This window comes from Phacochoerus africanus, chromosome 8, assembly GCF_016906955.1.
Source record: "Phacochoerus africanus isolate WHEZ1 chromosome 8, ROS_Pafr_v1, whole genome shotgun sequence".
Classification (NCBI taxonomy): Eukaryota; Metazoa; Chordata; class Mammalia; order Artiodactyla; family Suidae; genus Phacochoerus; species Phacochoerus africanus.
Genome location: NC_062551.1, coordinates 31,678,684 through 31,705,438, shown reverse-complemented (window position 1 = coordinate 31,705,438; position 26,755 = coordinate 31,678,684). Strand labels below are relative to the sequence as shown.

General features: G+C 37.8%; 1 protein-coding gene across 11 annotated transcripts in view; it reads left to right on the top strand.

Moving 5' to 3' along the window:
• CHD9 (chromodomain helicase DNA binding protein 9) overlaps positions 1-26,755 on the top strand; it is a 244,279-nt gene that overhangs the window by 196,694 nt on the left and 20,830 nt on the right. For 8 of the 11 annotated variants that reach the window (XM_047793117.1, XM_047793119.1, XM_047793116.1 and 5 more), the window contains 12 exons: positions 725-921; positions 1,368-1,567; positions 3,934-4,093; positions 4,754-4,843; positions 9,890-9,993; positions 10,480-10,597; positions 11,392-11,449; positions 16,858-16,900; positions 17,986-18,205; positions 21,353-21,555; positions 24,168-25,076; positions 25,957-26,120. In XM_047793117.1, coding sequence (XP_047649073.1) covers positions 725-921; positions 1,368-1,567; positions 3,934-4,093; positions 4,754-4,843; positions 9,890-9,993; positions 10,480-10,597; positions 11,392-11,449; positions 16,858-16,900; positions 17,986-18,205; positions 21,353-21,555; positions 24,168-25,076; positions 25,957-26,120 — 2,466 coding nt within the window. The remainder of the gene's footprint in view (positions 1-724; positions 922-1,367; positions 1,568-3,933; positions 4,094-4,753; positions 4,844-9,889; positions 9,994-10,479; positions 10,598-11,391; positions 11,450-16,857; positions 16,901-17,985; positions 18,206-21,352; positions 21,556-24,167; positions 25,077-25,956; positions 26,121-26,755) is intronic. The other 3 variants (XM_047793120.1, XM_047793118.1, XM_047793121.1) reach the window with 1 other exon arrangement.

Below are 26,755 nucleotides of genomic sequence, written 5' to 3'. Positions count from 1 at the left end.
TTTATAAATTAATCTGATCCTCAAGACTGAACTTCTCAAAGTTAGGCCCATCATATAGTGCCTAACTTAGAGAAATTGCCCAATAAAGGTAAAAGTGTGTCAACTTAAGTTGTTTTGATTAAATTCAACTGCGTAGAACATAGTGAGGTTAATACACTTATTACCTTGCTTGTTGTGTATAACTCTTTTGGAAAGCAGTGAAACATGATTTTAGATCCATGAAATAATTTTATCCTTTGACCATTATTTTCATTTCTGGATATTTCACTTCTTTTGGATTCATCTTTAGGATAAATTTACCTCACAAAACTTTATGTTGGCATTATATATATTAAAAATTGGAAACAATCCAAATTAAATTATGAATTAATTAGGCAAATTAAATTATGATGCATAAATTGTTTAAAAATATGATTGTTATAGAAGCACAACACAATAACTTTGATATTAGTAATAAAGCCAAATACTAAATTCTTTTTGTCCTATGACTATAATGTCATAAGATTACATCAATAGGTATATATAAAAAAGGTGATAAGGACATTAAAGGAATATAAAAATTTTTACGTCGATTTGGTTGGTCAGTGGAATTGTTAGTGGTTTCTTTTTTGGGGATTTATATAGTTATTTTATTATTTGTACAATTTGAAAAGTAAAAAGGTTGAATACTATTAAAAGCAAAATAGGAAATGGACCTTCAAGTAATAGCTGTTAAATTTTACAGAACAGCTTGGTTATTGACACTCCAAGAATCAGGAAGCAAACAAGACCCTTTAGTGCGACAAAAGATGAATTAGCTGAATTATCTGAACCTGAAAGTGAAGGAGAAGAAAAGCCCAAACTCCGGAGACCTTGTGAGCGTTCAAATGGCTATGGAAGAACTGAATGCTTTAGAGTAGAGAAAAATCTGCTCGTTTATGGGTAAAATATTTTTAATGTTTACTGTTTGTAGTCTCATATATAAATTTACAGAAAACATATACTATAGTCTAGTTAGTTTACTTATATTTTGTTAACATCAATAAAATCTATTTTTAAAGTTCCCTGCACTTATATATTTAATATGTTTAACAGCAGAATGATGAGATATCCTTAAATTTTTAAATTATAAATGTATAGCTAATGTCAAATGCCTTTTTCTCAGATTTGCGTATTCAGTAACAAAATGGTAATGTTATCCATTATTGAATAAAATATACTAGAAATTACTGTATTATAGCTCTGCATTTTATTCATAGAAAAAACTTTATTAGTTCCATGCTATTCATGACAAAATATGGGGTTTTTTTGAAATTTTTATCCATGAGTTATGTTTTTCTCTAGAATTTCACCCAATATTAATGTAAATATATCTTTTTTTTAACTAGATGGGGCCGATGGAGAGAGATTCTATCTCATGGCCGTTTTAAAAGGCAGCTAAATGAGCATGATGTAGAAATAATTTGCCGAGCCCTCTTAGCATATTGCCTTGTTCACTACCGAGGAGATGAGAAAATTAAAGGTTTTATATGGGATCTTATTACTCCCACTGAAGATGGGCAGACCCGAGAACTACAGAATCACCTAGGTAAGAACATTCTTTTATTAGCACTTAAAAATGTGGTCTGTGTATTAACAGCATCAGAATCTCCAAGGAGCTTCTTGGAAATGCTGGATTATAGGCCACAGACTTACTGAATCAGTCTACATTTTAACAAGTTCCTCAGCAATTCGTATGTATATTAAAATTTGGAAAATAGTGATATACATTTAAAATTTTTATAAGTATTTTAATTTGCTGTCAAATGTGGCTGTTCCAATTTTCAGTCCTCTTAGAGATGTGTGCACATAGTTTTTTCTCCATAACCTTGCTAAGAGAACATTCTTTTTTCATCAAACCTGCGTTTTCATGGATGCTAGTTGGGTTCGTTTTAACCACTGAGCCACAACGGGAACTCCATCAGTGTGTATGCTTTAAAATATGTACTGTTTAGGAGTTCCCGTCGTGGCGCAGTGGTTAACGAATCTGACTAGGAACCGTGAGGTTGCGGGTTCGGTCCCTGCCCTTGCTCAGTGGGTTAACGATCCGGCGTTGCCGTGAGCTGTGGTGTAGGTCGCAGACGCGGCTCGGATCCCGCGTTGCTGTGGCTCTGGCGTAGGCCAGTGGCTACAGCTCCGATTCGACCCCTAGCCTGGGAACCTCCATATGCTGCGGGAGCGGCCCAAGAAATAGCAAAAAGACAAAAAAAAAAAAGTACTGTTTAGTTTCCACAACAACAAGGGTGAGGAGGACTAGAAGACAGAACGTTGTTAACAGAACAAAATGCATTTTAAAATGGAGCTGTTGGAGTTCCCGTCGTGGCGCAGTGGTTAACGAATCCGACTAGGAACCATGAGGTTTCGGGTTCGGTCCCTGCCCTTGCTCAGTGGGTCAAGGTTCCGGCGTTGCCGTGAGCTGTGGTGTAGGTCGCAGACGCGGCTCAGATCCTGCGTTGCTGTGGCTCTGGTGTAGGCCGGTGGCTGCAGCTCCGATTCGACCCCTAGCCTGGGAACCTCCATGTGCTGCGGGAGCGGCCTAAGAAATGGCAAAAAGACCCAAAAAATAAATAAATAAAATAAAATAAAATGGAGCTGTTAATTGGGGTTTTAAAAAGGACACAACTTACTAATAAAAAAGACCAATCCATAAAAGAAGATATAACAAATATGAGCTTGTATGTGCTTAACAAAATAGTCTCAAAATATAAAGGCAAAACCACCAAAATCTTAAGGAAAAATAGGACAAATCTACATAATGCTTCTGTTTATCATTGTGTTGAAACTCCTAGCTGGTAGAATATGGTGAAGGGAGAAGATACACAAGGTGAGACTTGAAAGGAAGAATGACAACTGTGTTATTCATAATTGTGAGAAATTGTAAGTGAAACAACTCACATATCACTAAAGATGAATAAGCAAGAGATGATATAGACTAGATTTTTACATAGCAGCTAAAATGGATTAATTAGAGCTTCCATGAATCAGCATTTATACATCTCAGAAAAAAAATCAAGAATAATAAATTGCAGAATTATAGGTATAATATAATGCCTAAAAACTGAAATACTAAATATTTCTCCAACACAAGTGTGAAATAAAAATCAAATTCAGGGTAGTGAGTATCTCTGGGAAGGAAGGTGTGAAATGGAGTTTAATTGTTGTATTATTTACTTTAATTAAAAAAAATTGACCAAATATTGAATATGTTAAGATTAAGAGTGGGAATACTGGAGTTCCTGTTGTGGCTCAGTGGTAATGAATCTGACTAGTATCCATGAGGTCACAGGTTCGATCCCTGGCCTCACTCAGTGGGTTAAAGCTCTGGCAGTGGTGTAGGCCAGAGGCTGTAGCTCTAATTTGACCCCTAGCCTGGGAACCTCCGTATGCTGCAGATGTGGCCCTTAAAAAAAAAAAAGAGAGAGTGGGAATACATTTCTTATTTTTGACATACTTCACAACAAAAATATCAAAGAAATAAAATGAATTTAGCTCTCTTAAACAGGAACCCACAAAACCTAATCCATGTTATTAGTAGCAATCAGCTTAGAAAATCAAAAGATCACAACTTAGGTTTTTGTAGCTAAGGAAGCAAAAAGTAAAGCAAAGGGAAAGGTTTGATCTTTTGGTTTTTAGACTTGGGAAAAAGTGTATTGGAACACAAAGGTAATCAGAATGATTAATTAGAGATATGGGATTGTTGGGTGTTTCAGGGAAATTGTGTTAATACATGTATAGTTATGTTGATTTATCTTGTGAGTGGGTTAATATTGTTACCATTAGTATTTTAAAGATCTCTGCATAACCTGCACAGTTTTCTGAAAGTCTCCAGAAATTTCTTATATTGAAAAAACATTTCAAATTGAAGATATTTATACAAATTATCCCTGATTTCATGTGTCCTTCTCCTTTTAACAGGTCTATCAGCCCCTGTACCCAGAGGTCGAAAAGGGAAGAAAGTAAAGACTCAGACAAGCTCATTTGATATACAAAAAGCAGAATGGCTTCGAAAATACAATCCTGAGCAGCTCCTTCAAGATGAAGGCTACAAAAAGCATATAAAACACCACTGCAATAAGTAGGTACTAGGGTATTTTTAACACAACTCATTAAAAGTTTTCTTTTCTGAATTTATTAACAACCTTAAAGCGTGCCGATTTTGAGTACAGAGGCAGTGTGGTCTAGGAGCAATCCTAATCTTAATCTTATAGGATATCCTTCAGCAAATCATGGTAGCTCTTGTGCCACTGTTTTCATCAACAGAGAGAAATAAAACTGACCTCCAATTGATCTTATATTATACTTGGATATTAAATAATGGTATTTGTGAAGATTTTAGAGAAACCCATTCTATATATGAGATCTGTTTAGTCCGAAGTAACTATTTCATTATGAAAATTCTGTATACAATTTCTTTCCTGGAGTTCCCATCGTGGCTCAGTGGTTAATGAATCTGACTAGGAACCACGAGTTTGCGGGTTCGATCCCTGGCCTTGCTCAGTGAGTTAAGGATCCAGGTTGCCATGAGCTGTGGTGTAGGTCTCAGACACGGCTCAGATCCTGCGTTGCTGTGGCTGTGGCGTAGGCCGGCGGCTACAGCTCCATTTGAACCCCTAGCCTGGGAACTTCCATGTGTGCAGGAGCGGCCCTAGAAAAGGCAAAAAGACAAAAAAAAATTTCCTTCTTAATTTTAGTCTCATGGATGAGTTTAATGATTTTTCTTCCCCCTTATATTCAGAGTTTTGCTTCGTGTAAGAATGCTGTATTATCTAAAGCAAGAAGTCATTGGAAGTGAGTGTCAGAAAGTATTTGATGGAGTTGATGCAAGGTAAATTAAATAACATGTTTATTTTTCAGCAATATTATGAGGTTAAAGTTAAATGATCAGAAAATTGTATATTAAGTGGTTTCTTTTTTTTTGTCTTTTTTTTTTTTTTTTGCTATTTCTTGGGCCGCTCCCACGGCATATGGAGGTTCCCAGGCTAGGGGTTGAATCGGAGCTGTAGACACTGGCCTACGCCAGAGCCACAGCAACAAGGGATCCGAGCCGCGTCTGCGACCTACACCACAGCTCACGGCAACGCCAGATAGTTAACCCACTGAGCAAGGGCAGGGACCGAACCCTCAACCTCATGGTTCCTAGTCGAATTTGTTAACCACTGCGCCACGACGGGAACTCCTTAAGTGGTTTCTTATTCAGTGAAATTCATAGGAAGAAAAATATACCAAACTTACATATTAAGTGGTTTCTTAGGCAGTGAAATTCATAGGAAGAAAAATATACCAAACTTAGAGTAACCCTTGCCAATTGATTGCCTTTCCTCTGTTAATCACCTTTGGCCCTGTAATTAAAAGTGATAACATACGGCATTCCCATCATGGCTTAGCAGGTTAAGAAGCCAAGTGGTATCTGTGAGGATGCGGGTTCTATCCCTGGCCTCGCTCAGTGGGTTAAGGATCCAGATTTGCTGTGAACTGAAGACACGGTTCCAATCTGGCACTGCTGTGCCTGTGGTGTAGGCCAGCGGCTTCAGCTCCAATTCGACCCCTAGCCTGGAAACGTCTAAATACTTTGGATGTGACCCTAAAAAAAAGACCAAAAAATGACAACGTAATAAGAATAGTAAGAATAATAACATCAGCTTCCTATTAACAAATCTAAAACTTAAACTTCCTCCCTCTTCCAGCAGTGTAAAAGGTTTTATGTGTATAGTGACTGACTGTCCACATGTGATCTGTCTAACACCCTGGTGTTTCAGTTCTTTGTTATCTTCAGTCATCTTTTTTTTTCTCTCCACCACAGCCACACATTCGTATACTTAATCTTTACATCACCAATAACAGCATTATCTCTTCAATCTGGATTTTGACCATCACTTACTTCCTCAGCTTAACTTGGGTGCTTTTCACTCTGATTCCCTATCTTTATCACAGTGTCTCCCATCTTGCCACGTACTCACCATCCATCACCACTTTCATGCCCCACTTTCCTCATTATAAACCTGCGTTCTGTAGACTAGCCCTAACTCACTAAAATTCTTTGCCTGCTTTTCCATGTGTTTACGTACTGACACAACCCCCATTTGTTGTAAACTCACGTATCCCCTTACTTCTTGCCTATGCTTAAGCAGTCGAACATTGCTAGAGAAAATCAAGCAAACCCTGCTGAATGACTCACTTCATTCATTTCTCTTAGAATAAAGTCCAGTCCTGCATAGCCCTGTGACCTCTTCCTCCACTCTGCCCCTCACCCGCAATGCTCCAGTTACATGGCATTTCTGCTTCTCCAGCAGGTCAGGCTCATTCTGTGCTCTTCCCCCAGATCTTTCACAGAACTGTCCCTTCAGATCTCACGGATCACGCCTTACGTTCCATCCTCAGATAGGCGGTCTCTGCCACCTGGCTAAAGCAGCCCACCAGTCATTCACTATTACTTAGCCGTATTTTGTCTCATTAATGATGCCTTGTTAGTTTTGAAAATTATATTTATTTTTAAATTGTCTTTCTCCTCTCATTACGATTTAAGCTGATCGAAGGTGACGTGTGCTGTTTTATTGAATACTGTGTTCCTAGCCCCTAGAATCTGAGACGTCATAACACCACAGAGTAGTATTTGTTGACTAATTGGCTCTTTTTCCTTGGTCTGACTGCATTTGATCATCCTGTGATTTCCCAGGAACTGTGATCTGGGGATTATCCTTTTATTAACCTGTCCCTCTCTGGCTTCTCATTTGGATTTTAACATGTTTACATCTCCCTCAACACACCCACACACCACTTTTGGACCTACCATGTTATTATTGTCCTTGATTTCACAGCCAGACTTTTAAAGAACTGTCTTTGCTGTCTCCTTTTACTCCTCTCACATGCACTATACATTCCACTGCCATCCAGCTTTTACCCACCTTCCCCCTCACTCCACCTACTTTAAGAAGTTCTTCACTCACATCCTTCCTGCTAAATTTGATGGATATATCATGTTTGTCTTATTTACCTTTCTTGACTACTTCCTTCTTAGAATGCTTCTGTAACACCATTCTCCTGTAGATCTTCCTTTTCACTTTCTGCTTGCTGCCTTTCATTTTCAGGCTTCTCTTCTACTTGTCTCCTAAGTGTCTCCACATAGACCCTCATTTCTTGTCACTTACTCTTCTTGGGTGTTCTCACTTCTGCAGTGTTGATTTTTATTTCTGTACTGATGATTTCCACATCTGTCTCTGGCCCACATCTCTCTTCTAAACTTAAGGTGCGCATTTCTTTAATGCCTCCAGGCCTTTGCATTCTTGCTGGAACATTGTGTTTCCCCATGTCCTCCATTCTCCCTCTCTTACTGCTTAGCTGACATCAACTCAGCCTCCCTGTCCTCTCAAGTCTGGGTTAGACTCAGAGTACCCTGTCACAGCACTCATCACACAGTACTGCCAGTGCCTCTTTAGAAGGGCACGGGTATGTCTGTCTTACTATTGCCATTATTAGCAATTACTGAATAATTTTAAATCTGTTTTGAATGGGTCATCCAGCCTGGGGAATTTAAGGAAGACTTTAATGCAAGAGATAGCACATAAATTGAATCTCTAAAAACAGAAATCACCAACAGAAATTTGCACCTTATTGTATTCCTTTCCTTAGCAGTCAACAGACACTTAACTGAGTATAGGGCTTACATTTAAACCAAGCGGTATATACTGAGCCTTTTATTCTCTAGGAGCCAGAAAGCCTTCCACCTCAGATGTCGCTATGTTTTGTGCTTAGAGTGCCACCTGATGGTGGAAAACAGAAGTACAGTATCTGACCCACTTTATTTCCCTTCCTTGGGGAGCCCATCTCTAGTGTTCTTTCCTCTTTCCTTTATCTTTCTCTCTTTCTCCTTTGTTTAGTGCTAGCCAGGAATGCAGTCAAAAGTAAATATCTTTTAACTTTATTTTTCCTTATATATTTTTTAACTTTTGCCATATCACAGGAAAATCACTTTTCCTCTTTTCTTCTGCTGCACTAAGCAAAAATATGATTATGACTCTTCTGTTTTAAAAATATAGTGAAGTGTTCAATTAAAGTACTGAAAATTTTCTTTTTGTCTCCTGGCAGAACATTATGAAAAATAAAGAAATTTTTTTCCATTTTTTTATATTTTACTTATAAAACATCTAAGTCTATTTTTGTTGTGATGTCTTTTATTGTAACTATATTAGTGGGCAGGTACTGGGTTTGTGGACTAGCCTAGGACCATTTATCAGTTTACATCTGTATGAAAATTTATTTTGCATTCCCAAAGACAACCAACTTACAAATGAACTTTTGCCACACAAATTACTTGTAAGTAGGAAACTCCCCATTTCTTCACATCTGTAGGCCTTTGTTAATTAATTTATGAAATTTATGGTGTCAAGGTGAAGGAGTGAAATTTTATTTGACGTAATTTGTATAATTTTTAAAATTAAATCTCTATGAGTCTTTGAAAATCCATAATTCATGAACGATATGGGGAAATTCTCAGGTAGAATATTTGATTCCCTGAGGTAATTTACCCAATCGAATCTCTACCTCTCCTTTGACTGTTGAATACAATATAAGAATGATATGAGTTTATATAAAAATTAATGATCCCTATTTTTTAATCCTTATCAAACATTATTAGCTCTATGCTAAACTAAAGGAGACAATGGCTTGAATCACTGGTAAAGAAACGAACATTTCAGTCCTTCTGTACATGACATCTTTTCCTTGTTAGAGGTGTTGTATGTGTTACTTGCAGAATGTTTCTGGGAAAACAAAAATTTCAAGTGAGAAGCAAAGTAAAAGAAAATTGTGTGTATAAAATTATAAGTGCTATGTTCTTTTATACTAATGAAAGCAGCCAAATTACCAAAGCATCATGGATTTAGCATTCTAATTTTTAATACCTTATGATATTGTCATTTTGTGTAATGGTATTATATACAGCAAAAAATAGCACGTTGAGCATTTTCATCAAATTACAAGTCAGAAACTTGCATTTTCTTTTACCTGTGAGCAATGCTTAATTTTCAGTGTGATTTTCCTAGCAATGGTGGTCTAAAAGAGACATGACTTGTTTTATAGCCTGGAGTAGTTCATTTACTTTTTTAGGGCCTTGGTCTCCTCGTACACAAAACGAAATACTTGAACCAGATGACTCATGCCAAGTTGTTTGCTGACATAAGACAAATTTCTGATAGAACCTTTTGTCTATATCTGAAGGAAATCAGTGAAGACTGTATCATTCCTTAAGAGTAAAGTAAACCTTTTGCATCTTAGCTCTCCTGTTGTGCTTAAGAATCTCTGGCGTAGGCCGGTGGCTGCAGCTCCTATTCGACCCCTAGCCTGGGAATCTCCATATGCTACGGGAGCGGCCCAAAGAAATAGCAAAAAGACAAAAAAAAAAAAAATTAATTCTTACGAGTTCCCTTTGTGGCTCAGCGGGCTAAGAACCAGACCTTGTCTCTGGTAGGAGGCAGGTTCGATCCCTGGCCTCTCTCTAGTGGGTTAAGATCCAGCATTGCCACCAGGCGTGGTGTAGGTCACAGATGTGGCTTGGCTCCGGCATTGCTGTGGCTGTAACACAGAAACTAAAGGTCCAATATGACCCCTAGTCCAGGAACTTCCATATGCTGGAGGTGTGGCTGTAAAATAAATAATAATAATAATAGTAATTCATTTTATGGTTTTCGTTGTTACTGTGCAATTTTGTAATTTTAATTGGTGGTAATTGTGGAAAAATTTTTTTAAATGAAATAAAATGTTATCCTATTTTTCTTGAATACCAGAAGACTTTTTAGAGGCTATGTAAAATTTTGCCTTCTCTTGGATTTATTTATAGTAACTCATAAAATCATATCGTAATTTTCTATTTTTTAAGTGACATTGATGTTTGGGTCCCAGAACCAGACCACTCAGAAGTTCCTGCTGAATGGTGGGATTTTGATGCCGATAAGTCACTCCTTATTGGAGTTTTTAAACATGGTAAGTGAGAAGTAAGGTAGGTAGAGTCTTTCTACATAGAATACAATTCAGCTCCTTTTCAATGTATTGATTTCCACTTATAGCTTTATTCCAATGACACCTGTATTGTTATATACACTCTCAAACTGTTTCAGTCACTAAATTTCCTCATGAATGGGTGGCATATGTGACCTGCCCCTCCTGGACCCAAGTCTCATATAATGTCCTCTCTTGGGAAGGGTTTTTATATAAGATATGCTGGTGTGATCACTTTTTCCTTTTTTTCATTTTAACTGGTAAATTTAATCTAGATTTTTAAATACACATATTGTCTGACCATGTGATATTTGTAATAATTTCTGGAAAACAGGTGTGTAACCTATGTCACTTTAATACATGGTCCCTTTAGTCTAGGAATATCATCCATCACAAATACGAGGACTGCTTATATTTGTACATTTTAATTCTTTCTATCCTTTTGACTTTCATAATTGGTGATCCCTTCAGGTTATGAAAAATATAACACTATCCGAGCAGACCCAGCATTGTGCTTCTTGGAAAGAGTGGGGAAACCTGATGAGAAAGCAGTTGCTGCAGAACAGAGAGCTAATGATTATATGGATGGGTACGTGCATTTCAGAGTCATGAATTCTCCCTATATCTCTATCAACATCAACATATTCTATGTCAGTATGTTTTTCTTTAAATAATGTAGTAGCAAAAGAATTGGAGTTTACAATCCAAAAGAGCCAATGACACTCTAATTCATTTGTCCAACAGAGTGTGATAAAGGAAGAGACTGGGTCTTCCACACACCCATTCTTTTTGATGTTATTCACATTATTATATATGTATATTTTGTCCAGACCCACGGCATCTGGAAGTTCCTGAGCCAAAGATCGAACCCACACCACTGTAGTAACCAGAGCTACTGCATTGACAACACTGAATTCTTAACCCACTGAGACACAAAGAAACTCCCCATTTTTACATTTTTAATGGTCATGGCAGTTAAGACCATAAAATTTTAGGGGCATAAAAGGGAAGAAGAAAGAAAGCTAAGCATATTACGGTTGAAGAGAAATATAATGTTCATTATACCTATTATAAGGCTTTTACAAATATCTTTCTTTGCTTCCCAAAAGAGAAAAGTAAGAGTCCACGTTGAGGTTAATAGTACCATATTATGAGTGAACTTGGGAGTAAGAGTAGGTTAGAACTAGTGTTCTCTGACTTGCAATGTAATAGCCTTCATGCCCATAGGTTTGGGCTCCTTTGGCTAAAGAACAGAAACTTTAGTCTGACCTCCCTTTAAAATACACTAAAAAGTCCTTCCAACAATACTCTATCTGTTTGTCTTGCCAACAGGAATTTTTTAAGATCAGTACAATAATCATAGCATTTATTGGTATTTAACAGGGACGTGGAAGATCCAGAATACAGACCTGCCCCAGCGATCTTTAAAGATGACATAGAGGTATGCTTTGGATCATAGTTTTAAACCCTCGAGTCTAGTTACCCATGTTTCCTTTTGTTTGCTTTTTGGAATGGGGGTATATGGTTTTCCTTTATATGTTTTCGTTATGGATAATTCCTCAAATGAGCTAAATTAGTGGCCAACTTGGGTTGACCGACATCACAGCATTTGCTTGATCTCACCTTCTCGACAAGCTGGAGGCTAGTTTGGACATCTGCATGAAATGGGGGTTGCCACCATGCTACACCACTAGGAACAAAGGCAACAGTGGTCAGGGACAAAATCCCAAAGCAGAGTGAGAGCTGGATGCTAAAAGTACATGGGAACAGATAGAAACGACCTCCATAAAGCAGTTTGATATAGAAAACGGAGCCTAGAAGAATTCCGAGCTGCTAAAGCATAGTTCTAAATGTTCTATTTATAGGTCAAAAAGAAGAGGTGAGGCATTTCTATAGTTAACTGTGAGAAAATGGTAAAGACTAGATCCTGCTGTGACTGTCAGGGAGGGTTTGCTGGTCTTGGTTGCCAAGGGACCTGGATATTTATGCCTTATGAGGAAGAAAGATGAGGCTTAGGCCACTGTGTGGCACTGAGAATGAAATCCAGTAAGTCAGAACCCTTAAAAGGTAGTACTTTCTGCCAAAATGCGTAGAGAAACAACAAGGAAATTTATCTCAGCATGGGTAGGGAGAAAAATGTTTCCCTTGAGGATTCGTAGTTGTAGGCCTGCCTTCTCTTGAGTTTATAGTTTGATTTCTTTTACTGAATCTGCATGGTCCAGGAATCCTCAATAAAAAGAGGTCCCAAGCTGGTAATAACCTTGAGGTACCTGGTAAAAACAAACAAAGCAAAAGAACTGTTAGAAGAAATAACTTCCATCCAGATTACACTTGAGTCCTGAAGATAAAGCCCTCCATAAAATGAGGTCAAAATCCAAAACATTTTTAATTTATGAGGAACAGTTTACCATGAGTGAATGTTAGCAAATACAACAAAGAACAAGATTAGATCTCTAGGAACTTCTGATACTAGATCTCTTGAAATAGAAAATAAATGTATTTTTAAAGATTAAAGACATTAAAGAAGCAGGAACAAGAGAAATACCAGATAGGGTTTTATTTATTTATTTATTTATTTATTTTGTCTTTTTGTTGTTGTTGTTGTTGCTATTTCTTGGGCCGCTCCCTCGGCATGTGGAGGTTCCCAGGCTAGGGGTTGAATCAGAGCTGTAGCCACCGGCCTACGCCAGAGCCACAGCAACTCGGGATCCGAGCCGCGTCTGCAACCTACACCACAGCTCACGGCAACACCGGATCGGTAACCCACTGAGCAAGGGCAGGGACCGAACCCTCAACCTCATGGTTCCTAGTCGGATTCGTTAACCACTGCGCCACGACGGGAACTCCCAGATAGGGTTTTAAAAGACTAGGAGCATATGAAAAAGAATTATATGTAACTTTAGAAGTGAAAAATATTGTCAGTGAAATTTAAAACTCAACAAATAAGTTAAACATTGTTTTGGAGTAGCAGATTAGACAGTTAATGAGAAAAATTATTTATAAAATAGAGGAAATTATGCATGATGTAGCCTGATGAATCAGTTTCAGCCAATCAGTGGAGAGAAACCACGTAGAAATTTGAACAGGGAAAATTTAATGTAAAAAATTATTGACTGTAATAGGGTTTTAAAATAATGAAATTGTTGATTAGAAAGAAGTAAAGAGAACTCTAAAGAATATAAGAATAGCACCCAAAGAAGGGTCCTGTCCTTACCAGGGCTAAAATCCTGACTTTTTGGGGAGGGTATGTAGAAAAGTTGTTACACTGCCACACTTGAGCAACTTCTAGGGTTGCTAAGGGGGTTTTTCCTTGGCAGTGTCGCACTGGATGCATTCCACCACAACCCGCCCCCTCCCCCGGGGTGGGGGGCAGGGGGTGTTGTTCGGGGGAAGCTGCAAGCTGAGAGGTGCTAATGAAACTGCCTGAAATGCAGGAATTAGACATTGAGGCATGTGCTATAGGAGCTGAGCAGTGGGAGAGTTCACAGAAACCTGGAAATAAAACCCCTTCTCTGGCTTCCACTGCTCACAAAGCTTAACATCACACTGGCTAAGGAAAATAAGAGTCTAGATCTGCTGTTTTCTTAGAGTTGGCAAAAGGTATGAGAGGCCATAAAGTTAGAACTGAGAGGCATTGGAGTTCCCATTGTGGTTCAGCAGTTAGCAAACCCAACTAGTATCCATGAGGACTCAGGTTTGATCCTTGGCCTCGCTCAGTGGGTTAAGGATCTTGCATTGCCCTGAGCTGTGGTATAGGTCACACGCACGGCTCGGATCCCGAGTTGCTGTGGCTGTGGCTGTGGCTGGCAGTTACAGCTCTGGTTGGACCCCTAGCTTGGGAACTTCCATATGCTGTGGGTGCAGCCCTAAAAAACCAAAAAGACAAAAAAAAAAAAAAAAGAACTGAGAGGCAACAACTCAAAATCCAATATAACAGAATACATTTACAAAAAAATTTTTTTTTTACTACAAAGAGTATAGCATGATAATGTCTGGCATATATCTAATAGGCGTTCCAGAAGGAAAGACTAGAGAGCCTAAGGAAGGAGGACACCCCCCCCCCTTTTATTGTGTGCCACACTTGCAGCATATGGAAATTCCCAGGCCAGGGGTCAAATCAGAGCTACAGCTTCCAGCATACACCACAGCCACAAAAGATCTGAGGTCTATCTGTGACCTATACCACAGCTCACAGCAACGCCAAATCGCCGACCCACTGAGCAAGGCCAGGGATTGAGCCCGCATCCTTATGGATGCCAGTCGGATTCGTTTCTCCTGCACCACAGCAGGAATTCCAGGAGGAGCCCTATTTTAGAAGTTGAATGTTTCTGGACTTGATGAAATACATGAATCCTCAGATTTAAGAAGTAAAGTAAATCTTGGCAGGATAAAGGGAGCTTAATCTACTCCAGGAAATAGCCTGGTGCATGTACAGATACACCAAACTAAGAGAAGATTTTTGAAAACAGTCTGTGAAAAAAGATAAACCTACAAAAGAGTAATGATAATTCTAACTCTGGGCTTTTCTAAAACAGTAGAAACTAGTAGTCATTATAATAAAATCACCAAAGTTATGACTATGTCATTTACAGTAATGTTGGGATACCTAATTGAAGGTGCTCTGTTGACTGATAAAAACTAGACATATAGTGCAAGCAAACTGTTCAAGGTAGAAAAAGAAAAGGTTTGCAGGTTGTCTAATAACTAAATATGAGAACGAAGTAAATAACCTGAGTTTGTGTATGTAAACAAACAAAAAATAAGTTGTAAATAAAACCTGAGGCGTATTTACGGTTAGGGGAAGGATGGTGAAAAAGTGACCTAAAACTAATCATAGAAAAGGAAATAATTTTAGTAAATAATGACTGGTCTGAAATGTCAGTGGCAGTAAACAAGGGTGAAAGGGTAAGAATTGATAACAAAAAGTTAAAATTTTTATTTTTACCAAATTAATAATTATACATTTAAGAGCTATTAAGAAAATAGTTTCACTTACAATTACATTAAAAAAGAATAAAATACCTAGAAATAAATGTAACCAAAGAAGTGAAACCCTGTATATTAAAAACTATAAGACATTAATGAAAAAAGCCGCAAATGGGAAAATATTCCATGCACATGGATTAGAAAAATTAATATTGTTAAAATGATCATACTACCGATAGCATTCTACAGATTCAGTGCAGTCTCTCAAAATTCCAATGGAACTTTGCACAGAAATAAAACCTCCAAATCCTAAAATGTGTATGGAACCATAAAAGACCAAAGTAATCTTAAAAGAGAACAAAGATGGAGGCCTTACACTCCCTATTTCAAACTATATTGCACATCTACAGTAATTAAAACAGTAATACCTATAGTATGGTATTGGTATAAGAACAGATACCTAGATCAAGGGAACAGAATAGAGAGCCTGGAATTAAACCCACACACATTTGGTCATGTACTACAAAGGAGCCAAGAAGATACCGTGAGGAAGGAGTCTCTTTAATAAATGGTGTTGGGAAAATTGAACAGCCACATGCAAAAGAATGAAACCAGACCTCTATCTTATAGCATACACAAAAATCAACTCAAATGGTTTAAAGACTTGAACATAAGGCCTGAAACCACAGAACTCCTAGAAAAAATATAGGTGGTAAGCTCCTTGACATGTGTTGGCAATGATTTTTTAGAATCTGACGCCAAAAGCAAAAGCAGCAAAAGCGAAAATAAACAGGTGGGACTTCATCACACTGAAAAGCTTCTGCATGCCGAAGGAAACCATCAACAGAATAAAAAGACAACCTACTGAACAGGAAAAAATATTTGCAGATCATGTATCTGATAAGGAACTAATACCAAAATGCATAAAGAATTCATACAGCTCAATAGCAAAAAAAAATATCTGATTAAAATATGGGCAGAAGATGAGAATAGAGACACTTTTTAAGAGAAGACATGTAGATGGCCAACAGGTACATGAAAAGATTTTCTACATTATTAGTCATCAGGGAAATGTCAATCAAAATGCAGTGAAATATCACCTCACATCTGTTCCAATGGCTATTATCAAAAAGACTAGAATTAACATGTATTGGTTAGGATGTGGAGAAAAGTAAACCCTTGTGCATTGTTGATGAGCATGTAAATTGGTGCAGCCCCTATGGAAAATAGTATGGAGGTTCCTCAAAAAATTAGAGAACTGCCATATGATCCAATATTCACATTTATGGGTATTTATCCAAAGAAAATGATAATTCGAAAAGATATATGCATCGCTTCTCAGCCTTTTGGCTAAGATTGAGTGAAAAGATATATGCACCCCCCTCACATGTTGTTTGAAGCATTATTTACAATAGCCAAGATGTGGAAACAACTTAAGTGTCCATTGATGGGTAAATGGTTAAAGAGATTGTGATACACTCACACACACATATATTCGTGTGTGTGTGTGTGTGTGTGTGTGTATCCCATACAATGGAATGTCATTCAGCCTTTAAAAAGAATGAAATCTTAGCATTTGCAACAACATGGATAGGCCTTGTGAGAACATTATGCTTAGTGAAATAAGACAGAGAAAAGGAAATGCTTTGTGATATCGCCCTCTTTCTCTCTCTCACGTATGTGGAATCTAAAAAACAAACAAAAAAATCTTTTAACTAAGTGGACAGATAAGAGAACAGACTGTGGTTGCCAGAGGCAGGAGTTGGGGAAGTGGGAGAAATGGGTGAACACTGTTTTTGGTTTTGTTTTGTTTTAGTTTAAATAAATTTTTAGAATCCTTTTGGAAAAGAAAGTTCTTTATTGTAAAGAAGATCGATTCTTGACCCAATTATCCTGTGACAGATTTCTTTCTTCTTTTAAAAGGATGATGTTTCCTCACCAGGAGATCTTGTTATAGCAGATGGAGGTAAATAGCATTTATTTCTTTATTTAGTATTATTGTAAATTACATTTGCAGGATAGAATGAGATCAATAAATATATTTCTATAATGTTTCAAATGAACGTGAAATTTATTGAAGACATTTGCAATCATTATAGAAGATACTAGTTTATTGGAAATATAAAAATATTCTTAGTTGTAAAAATTTATTCAATGACTCACTGATTTTTTATAGAACAAGCTTTGATGATTTTGTGGCTTGATTATTACAACAGTATATGAGATTTCACCATTAAACACACCATTAGTATTAATTTAATACTCCTTTTGACCTTTTATTTGTTCATATGCACATTGGAAACCATTCTTTTATCCCTTGGTTTCTAATGACGCTTTTTTGTATAGGATCTTACTTCTGCTTCCATCTGATATCAGGATAGAAACATACTCTTCCTAGAGAATATTCATTCACAGCTGACACCTAGCGTGACTCACCTTCCTGTAGTTCAACTAGGAATAAAGGAGTAGCTTTTCTTAGCATTGATTACCACTTGATTTTGGTATATGTGATTATTAATATTACACCCTGCAAATAGATCTTGCACTTTATTAGGTGAATGAAAACTTAAAAGTTACAGCATTGTCATACTGAATTTTTTTTAAGTATATGTTCCTCCCTAATGACTTTTCTTCATTCTAATTTAATTGGGATAAATTTAATACAGAAGGCTTCAATTAGAAGAATTTACGTTATTCAAGGCACTGAGTATTTGCCTGCCAGTAAGATGTATTAGACCTGGAAATGCAAGAGTCGTGTTTTCTGTGCAAGTGAAGTTCTTTTTAAATATACTGCGTTGTGGTTCTTCATTCCACTGTGACCTACTTTGAGCTTGTTCTTAAAGTGTGATATAATGTTTTTAGAGCTATAGTTAAAACTTTTTTATGATAAAAGATTTGTTTTTGGTTTTCACATAATCAGATTGAAAGAAAAAAATTTAAGTAGAGAGATTTTGCTGATTTTTGTGAGCTTCGTGACAGTATCTTCAGTTTTTTGGTTTTGATTTTAGTTTGGTTGGTTTTTTCCATTGACATGAGTTTCTTTAAATGTAGATGGTCAACTGATGGAGGGTGATAAAATTTATTGGCCTACTCAGTCAGCTTTAACCACACGTTTGAGACGTCTCATCACTGCGTATCAGCGTACTAACAAAAATAGACAAATCCAGCAGATACAACCTGCTTTCTCAGTGCCTGCCAGTGTAATGCAGCCTCTTTATGAAGAAGCCACTCTTAATCCTAAAATGGCAGCCAAAATAGAAAGACAGCAGAGGTAAGACAATAGCACTAAATTTTTAATATATAGTATCTAAATAGTGTTCATTCTGAGGTCTGTTATAGTATGATTATCTTCCTCTGTGAAAAACATACAGAATCGGTCAAAGCAAAATGCTTATACATTAATATATACTCGCGTAAATATGGTTAAACTAATACAGATTATTGCATTTCATAGTTACTAGTTATTTTTATATTTAACCATTCTTTTGGCACGTTTATAAACAGCAAAGTCTGGGGGAAAATGAAGCTACAAACTCAGGAATTAAATTATTAGTGAAACATACATCCAAATTATATGAAAGAGATTCCATTCTATTTTATTTTACGTTATGACATTAATGAGATATAAGGAGGTATGTGGAAGGGCCGTTCGTCTGTACTTTCTACAGAGGACGAACCCTTAAAACTAGTGATGTTAAAGGTGAACAAATAGTAGTGGAACTTCCTGCAAGAGACCTTGTTAGGAAGACCGGCCAACTTCTCTGATCCCAGAAGCTTCTTAGAAACTTAACTTCTTAGAAAGGATAAAATACATGGAAAAAATAAAGTTTAGGGGCTCTCTTGTGGCACATAGGGGTAAGAATCCGCTATTGTCACTGCAGCAGCTTGGGCTGCTGCTCTGGTGAGGGTTCAATCCCTAGACCTGGGAACTTCCCCCAAAATAAGAAGAATGTTTAGCAATAACCTAGCTTCCCTGTTTTTGTTTTGTTTAGATTTATTTTCTCTTCTAACTTTATTTTTATTTTTTGCTTTTTAGGGCTGCACCTGCAGCATATGGACGTTCCCAGGCTAGGAATCAAATCAAAGCTACAGCAGCCAGCCTGCCCCACAGCCACAGCAACTCAGGATCCAAGTCATGTCTGTGACCTACACCACAGCTCACGGCAATGCCAGATCCCTGACCCACTGAGCAAGAGCAGGGATCGAACCCACATTCTCATGTATACTAGTCAGGTTCGTTTCCACTGCACCACAATGGGAACTCCTGGCTTCCTGTCGAACCTAGGTCTTTGGCTATTTTCTAAAAGATAAATTGTGCTTTTATTTCATTTGCAGCAATTCATTGTCAGTTAGCCTGACACTGAAGATTTTAGCTATCCTAGATGAAATCTTCAAATATTACTAAATATACTGTTTCAGTAGTGTTGCATAACAACCCACCCCAAAACAATAACATAAAACATCAGTTTATGGTTTGTCACAATTCCTTGGGTTGACTAGGTTCTTTTGCTTCCCATGGTCTTGGCTGCAGTGCAGGGATGGCTGGAAGGTTCAGAGTGGCCTCACTCACATGGCTGGCAGTTGTTGCTGACTGCCTGCTGGGATCTTGGGAGCATTCCAAGTGGCAAAGGTAGAAGCTGCAGGTTTCTTAAGGCCCAGCCTCAGCAGTTACAAAGTGTCACTTCTGCCACCTACTGTTTAAAAAAAAAAAAAAAAAATCACAGGGAATCTTTCAAAGAAGATGGCAAAGAATTTGTGGCCATCTTTTATCTACCACGTACATTTTCTCTCAGTCTGGCAGATCTGGATAATCTTCCTAAAATACTAGTCTGATCATGATAGGCAATGCCTCCTCATTTCGTAGAAGGGTATAGAGTCTAACTTCTTGAGCTTCAATTCGAGTCTCTTTAGTTTAGGCTTCAGCACGTGTTTCTAGTTTTACTCACTACTGTTCCCTCAGCCTGAATGTCCCACTTGGTCTTGACTCGGTGCCTTACTTAAGTTGTTCCTCTCACCCTTCTTTCTGCTCTTTAGTCCACACTTAGCCCTACCACTCCTCTGGAGTTCAACACCTGTCCTATCCCCTCAATTAGATTTTTTTCTCAACCGGAGTAGCTCAATATTCTTTCTGTTCTCTGCACTTATCTAAATAAAACTACTCATTTTCAAAATAATAAAAGATAGGATACTGACATTCATCTTTTCTTTTCCATATCTTACCTAAGCTGTAAATTCTTTGGAAGTAGGTGTCTTTTTTTTTTTTTTTTCCCGGTCCTATGTAATCTTGGAATTTATCCTTTTTTTTCCATTTCTACCTTTATCACCCTGGTACAAAGTTCATATCACTTGATCAGTTTCCCTATTTTTGCATCATCATTAATCTTCTTAATGTTTTAATAAAAATGGCCTGTTAATGTTTTTCAAAGTTCTTTTTCATAGGCTTATATTTTAACCAGGGGAAAGATTCTAAAAATAGTGTTTTAGCTATGGTGTGTGAGGAGATTACCCTCTTAAAGTATCAACAGAAGCTTTCAACTGAATAGAGACTTTTTTTTTTTTTAATGCTTTTAGGGGCCATAGCCATGACATATGGAAGTTCCCAGGCTAGGGGTCAAATCAGAGCTGTAGCTGCTGGCCTACACCACAGCCACAGCAACGTGGGATCCGAGCCACATCTGCGACCTACATCACAGCTCAAGGCAATCCCAGATCCTTAACCCACTGAGCGAGGCTGGGGATCAAACCCCCATCTTCATGGATCCTAGTTGGGTTCATTACCACTGAGCCACAGCGGGAACTCCTGAATAGAGACTATGTGTAGCCAGACGTTTAGAGCGTTTTATAATCTGCCCCCATTATGAACCACCTCCTTTTCAATCTGGAATAGTCAGTCATCCTCCTAAAATGTAGGTTACTTCCTACTTTGCATATTCTCTGCTGTGTTTCTAGTTCCCTCCCTTATCTTAACCTTGTTCCATTTTAAATACCACTTACTCTGTGATGCCTTTCTTGTCACTCAAGTTTGAACTCATCCTTCTCGCTTCTGTGCTTTCCTAAAATTTTTGGTTTAACACAGATAAGTATAAAATACTATCATACACTATAAATATATTTGAAATGCATTATATTTTTCCTGAAGGTAGTGTCATGTGTTATATTGTTTTGTATCCCATGCAGACCTTTTCGTACAATAAATATGGGGAAAAAACTATTATTGTCTGAAGGGAAAAAAGCATGGTTGGATAGATCAGTCAGCTAGCATTTTAAAATGTATTTACAAAGGAATAATACTGGATTTAATCCTTTAAAGTGTTAAGTACTTGAAAAGTTTTAAAATTTTACAGTCATTATATTCAGCATTAATAAATATTTATTTCTGTGACAAATGTGGCTTTTTCTTTAATCTGATTCAAAATAGATGGACGAGAAGAGAAGAAGCTGACTTTTATAGAGTTGTATCTACATTTGGAGTGGTATTTGATCCTGACAGAGGCCAATTTGATTGGACAAAATTTAGAGCTATGGCTAGGCTACATAAGAAAACTGATGATAGTTTGGAGAAATATTTGTATGCATTCATGTCTATGTGTCGGAGGGTTTGTCGTCTTCCTTCCAAAGAAGGTATGTATAAAATTTCTTTGTTTTCCTTGTTTCAGTCAAAGAAGCAAAATTAGTGAAATTCAGAAATGTCTAACTCTCTTATTTCAATACTTATTCAGTATATCACCATTTTTCTGAATTGTAAATAAACTCTGCTTAAAGATACCCTATTCTTTAATTCTACTGTTGAAATAAGATCTTAAGAGAAGAAAGGTTCACATTGAATTTTGAGAAAGTAGTATGGTTTTATTTAGAATTAGACTTATGGAGTTCCTGTCATGGCGCAATGTAAACGAATCCGACTAGGGACCATGAGGTTGTGGGTTCGATCCCTGGCCTTGCTCAATGGGTTAAGGATCCAGCGTTGCAGTGAGCTGTGGTGTAGGTTGCAGACGCGGCTTGGATCCAGCGTGGCTGTGGCATAGACTGGCAGCTGTAGCTCCAATTGGATCCCTAGCCTGGGAATTTCCATAGGCTGCAGGTGCAACCCTAAAAAACAAAAAAGAAAAAGAAAAATAGAATTAGACTTATGATTGTGGGAGGTGGAAGATAAAGGATAGCTTTCGGTAAGCAGAACTAACTTATGTTTTTAGTCCATCTTATAGGAACTGTGCTACAGGGCTTCTTTAGTTATTTATTGTTTTTTTGGCCATGCCCCCAGCATGTGGAAATTCTCTGGCCAGGGATCAGATCTGAGCCACAACAGTGACAACATCAGATCTTTAACCACCAGGCCACCAGAGAACTCCCTAGAGGGCCTATTTTTACAAATATTTTTGCAAGGAATGAGGCTTCCACTCAAAAGACATTTTAAAGTGTTTTAGTGGTGTGATGGGGGTGGGGGGAACACCCAAACAAAACAAAGCAGAAACAACTAATCAGAGCTGCTAATGCTCAGCTAAGGAACTGTTCTGGGCTGAATTTCATTATTTTTGAAGCCCGTACAGGGAGTTTCAATCCATCCCTCACTCCTCCTCCCCAAATGTTAAAATCTTATATGACTAATTATAGTATAATTGTCAGCTCAGGAAATTACCATTAGTACAACACCACTAACTAAACTGAATAGCTATTCAAATCTTACCAGGTTTCCCATTGATGTCCTTTGTTGTTCCAGGCCCCCCACATTGTATTTGATTATAATTTCTTTTTAGCCTTCTGCAGTCTGTAACAGTTCCTCCAGGGAGTGGGGGGAGGTATCTTTAATGACTTCAATGCCTTTGGTCAGTTTTGCCATTAACTCCTTAATTTGAATTTATCTTGTGTTTTCACATGATTAGATTGAGGTTATGCCTTTTGGCAAGAGTACTTCAGAAATGATGTGTCCTTCTCAGAAACATAGTATCGCGGGGTTCATGATGTCAGTATGCCGTATTACTGATGATGTGCCCTTTGATTGTTCGGTGATTGTTTGGTTTCGGTAGTTTATGCTGCATTTCTCCAATGTAAAATTGTTATCTTTTCCCCTGTAGTTAACAGATATCTTGAGAAGATACTTTGAGACTACCCAAATCCTGTTTCTTCTCTGACTTTTACCCAGTGATTTCAGTAACCATCAGTAGATCTTGTCTGCCACAATTTTTACCCTGGAATTCTCCTGCAAGAAAGAGCTGTTCCTTCTCCCTAGTCTACTTAATTATTTATTCATCTTAGTATTTGTTTTTATGGGTATTTTTTTTTCCTGTAGGTTATTATCCAGTATTACCAGTATTCATTTTGATGTTCAAATTATTCCAGATTTAGCCATTAGGAACTCCTTCAGTGGTCTCTATATTATGTCAACAAGTCTCTGTCTTTTTTTGAGTACTTTCCAACTGCTCACAAAGATACGACTTCCTCTAAAGGAATAGAGTATGGTCTAATGTTGGAACTGAACTGCCTCTTAGAGTGTGTGACAGTTGCTCCTAGGTTTTTCTCAAATTTTAAGAAAGCCTTTGATGTCCCTGTGAATTCACTACAATGCCCTGAGTTAAGGATATGTGGACTTAGGTTGGCTTATGGGGTGTTATTTAATAGTTTTAGTTTGTACTTATAAGTGAGTTTGATTGTTTTTCTCTTTGATTAAAACATAGAATAGTATGACATAGCTCATAAGGGAATTTCTTAAAAGCAACTTCGTAGTTATATTACTGTACTTACAGAATTTAATCTTTTACTTAACCTTCTGTAGATCCAACATTGTATATTTAATGTTACATGATTTTTAGTACTTATTTCTAAAACTTATTTCTCCTCATTTAAAAATGTTAAAAAGAAATTCTGGGAGTTCCTGTTGTGGCTCAGCTATAACAAACCCAACTAGTATCCATGAGGAAGCAGGTTTGATCCCTGGCCTCACTTAGTGGGTTAAGGATCCGGCATTGCCACAAGCTGTGGTGTAGGTTACAGATGCAGCTCAGATCTTGTGTTTCTGTGGCTGTGCCTTAGGTCGGCAGCTGCAGCTCCAATTAGACCCCTAGCCTGGGAACTTCCTTATGCCGCAGATGTGGCTCTGAAAAGAAAAAAAAGGAAAAAAATTCTGTAACTATGTAATGATACTGAGTAGAGGTACATTTTAGAATTTGCTTTGTTTTATTTTAAATCTATAATGAAATATTTTTGAGGGAATTATGTCTGTTCTTATTTCACTGTAGAATTGGTGGATCCAAGTATTTTTATCCAGCCAATCACAGAAGAGCGTGCTTCTAGGACTCTGTACCGCATTGAGCTTCTAAGGAAAGTAAGGGAACAGGCCCTCCGACATCCGCAGTTGTTTGAACGCTTGAAGCTTTGTCATCCAAATCCAGACTTACCAGTCTGGTGGGAATGTGGCCCTCATGATAGGGACTTGCTCATTGGAGCTGCTAAACATGGGGTGAGCCGAACAGACTATCACATTCTCCGTGATCCTGAACTCTCATTTATGGCAGCTCAAAGGAACTACAGTCAAAGTAAGATGGCTCATTCAAGGACTTCTACCCCACTTTTACAGCAATATCAAGTAGCACTTTCTGCTTCTCCTCTTACCTCTTTGCCTAGGCTCCTAGATCCTAAAGGTATTATTCTAGAGGATGTGAAAGTTAAAAGTGAAAACCTGAAAGAGGAGCCTCAGTCTTCTGAAGAAGAATCTATGTCTTCTGAGGAAACCAGGACACTAATAAAGTCTGAGCCTGTAAGTCCAAAGAATGGTGTTTTACCGCAGGCTACTGGAGACCAGAAATCTGGTGGAAAAGGTGAAACAGACAGACGCATGGTTGCAGCCAGAACAGAGCCTCTAACTCCAAACCCAGCTTCTAAGAAGCGGAGAGTCCACAAAAGAGGATCAGAGTCTAGTTCTGATTCTGACTCTGATTCTGAGAGGTCATCCTGTTCTTCCAGATCATCTTCTTCCTCGTCTTCCTCCTCCTCTTGTTCCCACTCGAGATCAGGCTCCAGTTCTTCGTCCTCCTCCTCTTGTTCTTCAGCGTCATCTTCATCCTCATCCTCATCCTCCTCTTCCTCGTCCTCCTCTTCGTCTTCATCAGAAGAAAGCGACAGTGAAGAGGAGGAAGTCCAAAAGCGAGGTATATGCACCAAGTGCTTTTATATTAAGACAGAATTTCAAGTGAAAATTAAAAGAATTGATTCAGATCACTTAAGCATGTTTAAAATTGTTAGTTTAGATTTTATGTCTACAGATTTTCTTAGAGAATGTTCATTGAAAAGGCAACTAGATTACTGGCTCACACTCTGCATTCAGTAGTCACATTGCAAAATGGGTTAGTCAAACAGGATTAGAAGATTTTGCACAATTTTGTGATTGCCTTAAATTTAGTATTATATTTTTCCTGAAACAAGGTGATCTGTGAACAAATAAAGATAATATTCTGTAACCGCTACCCCTTAGACTTGTAAGAGCATCACAGGCCCTTCTTGTTCCTACTCAACAATCTGAGATAGGAACTTCAGCTTGTTGTTCTGCAGGTGTTCTTATGGCAGTCTGACAGTTCAAGTGCAAGGAAGCGAATCAACATCAAGTAGACATAGGAGCCATTCTGATAACCACAGGAGCTAGCCTCTCTTGTAACAACTCCATAGGCATCACTTTCAGGGTTACCACAGGGGACATGCCCGATTATGGGAGTCCCCTCCTTCGGGAATTATAGCATCCCCATCAGGTGTCTGTGTCCTCCTGGTCCAGAGTCAAGTTTTCATGTAAAAAGGGATGTTTTGTTAACTGTTTTGTTAACCTTTTTCCTTTAAACTCCTTAATGCCACTTATTTTGCTTTTAATTTTAAAAATAATGACTATTTTAGGTGGATTTTTTTTTTTTACTTTAAAGTTTTCATTTTCAAATATATTTGAATGATTATATAAGAGTTGGAAAAAAAATTTGAAAAGCATATGTAAAATTGTGTTAGGCAATCTTTTTAAAAGCTGTATCTGGTTATAATTGTTCTTAGCAGAAGGCACCTCTCACATGAAAGCTTATGATGAGGAAAGCGTTGCATCACTGAGCACTACCCAGGATGAGACCCAGGATAGTTTCCAGATGAACAATGGGACTCCTGAGTCTGCCTACATCCTGCAAGGTGGCTACATGCTGGCAGCTTCATATTGGCCAAAGGTAAATGAATGATTTCTTACTGGAATAGGTCATTTTTGGAGTGTTTTGTATTTCTTTAATGATTATATATTCTTATCATGTGGGAGAAAAAAGTTCGCTGTTAAATATAGGATGACTTTTCTTTTTTTTTTGGAGGGGGTACGGCTACACCCTCTGTGTATGAAGCTCCCAGGCTAGCGGTCATATTGGAGCTGCAGCTGCCACCCTATGTCACAGCCACAGTAACGCCAGATCCTTAACCCACTGAGCGAGGCCAGAGATCAAACCTGCGTCATCAGATACTAGTCAAGTCCGTTACCGCTGAGCCATGATGGGAACTCTTAGGATGACATGTTGATGTTATCAGTGAAAGTATCTAATAGTACCACCAAGTAAATTAGGTCTACTTAAATGCATTTGTTTCTCAGCATAACTTTGGACTATTTAGAAGATAATGAATGCTTATGTAAACATACAAGTTAATATTCAAGAGCTTCTTTATGAAATCAGTGTTTTTAAGTGGGTCTACTAGGAGTTCCCACTGTTGCACAGTGGATTAAGGATCCAGTGATGTCTCTGCAACATCTCAAGTCTCTGCTGCAGAGCTGTGGCTTCGATTCCCGGCCCAGCACAGTGGGTTAAGGATCCGACATTGC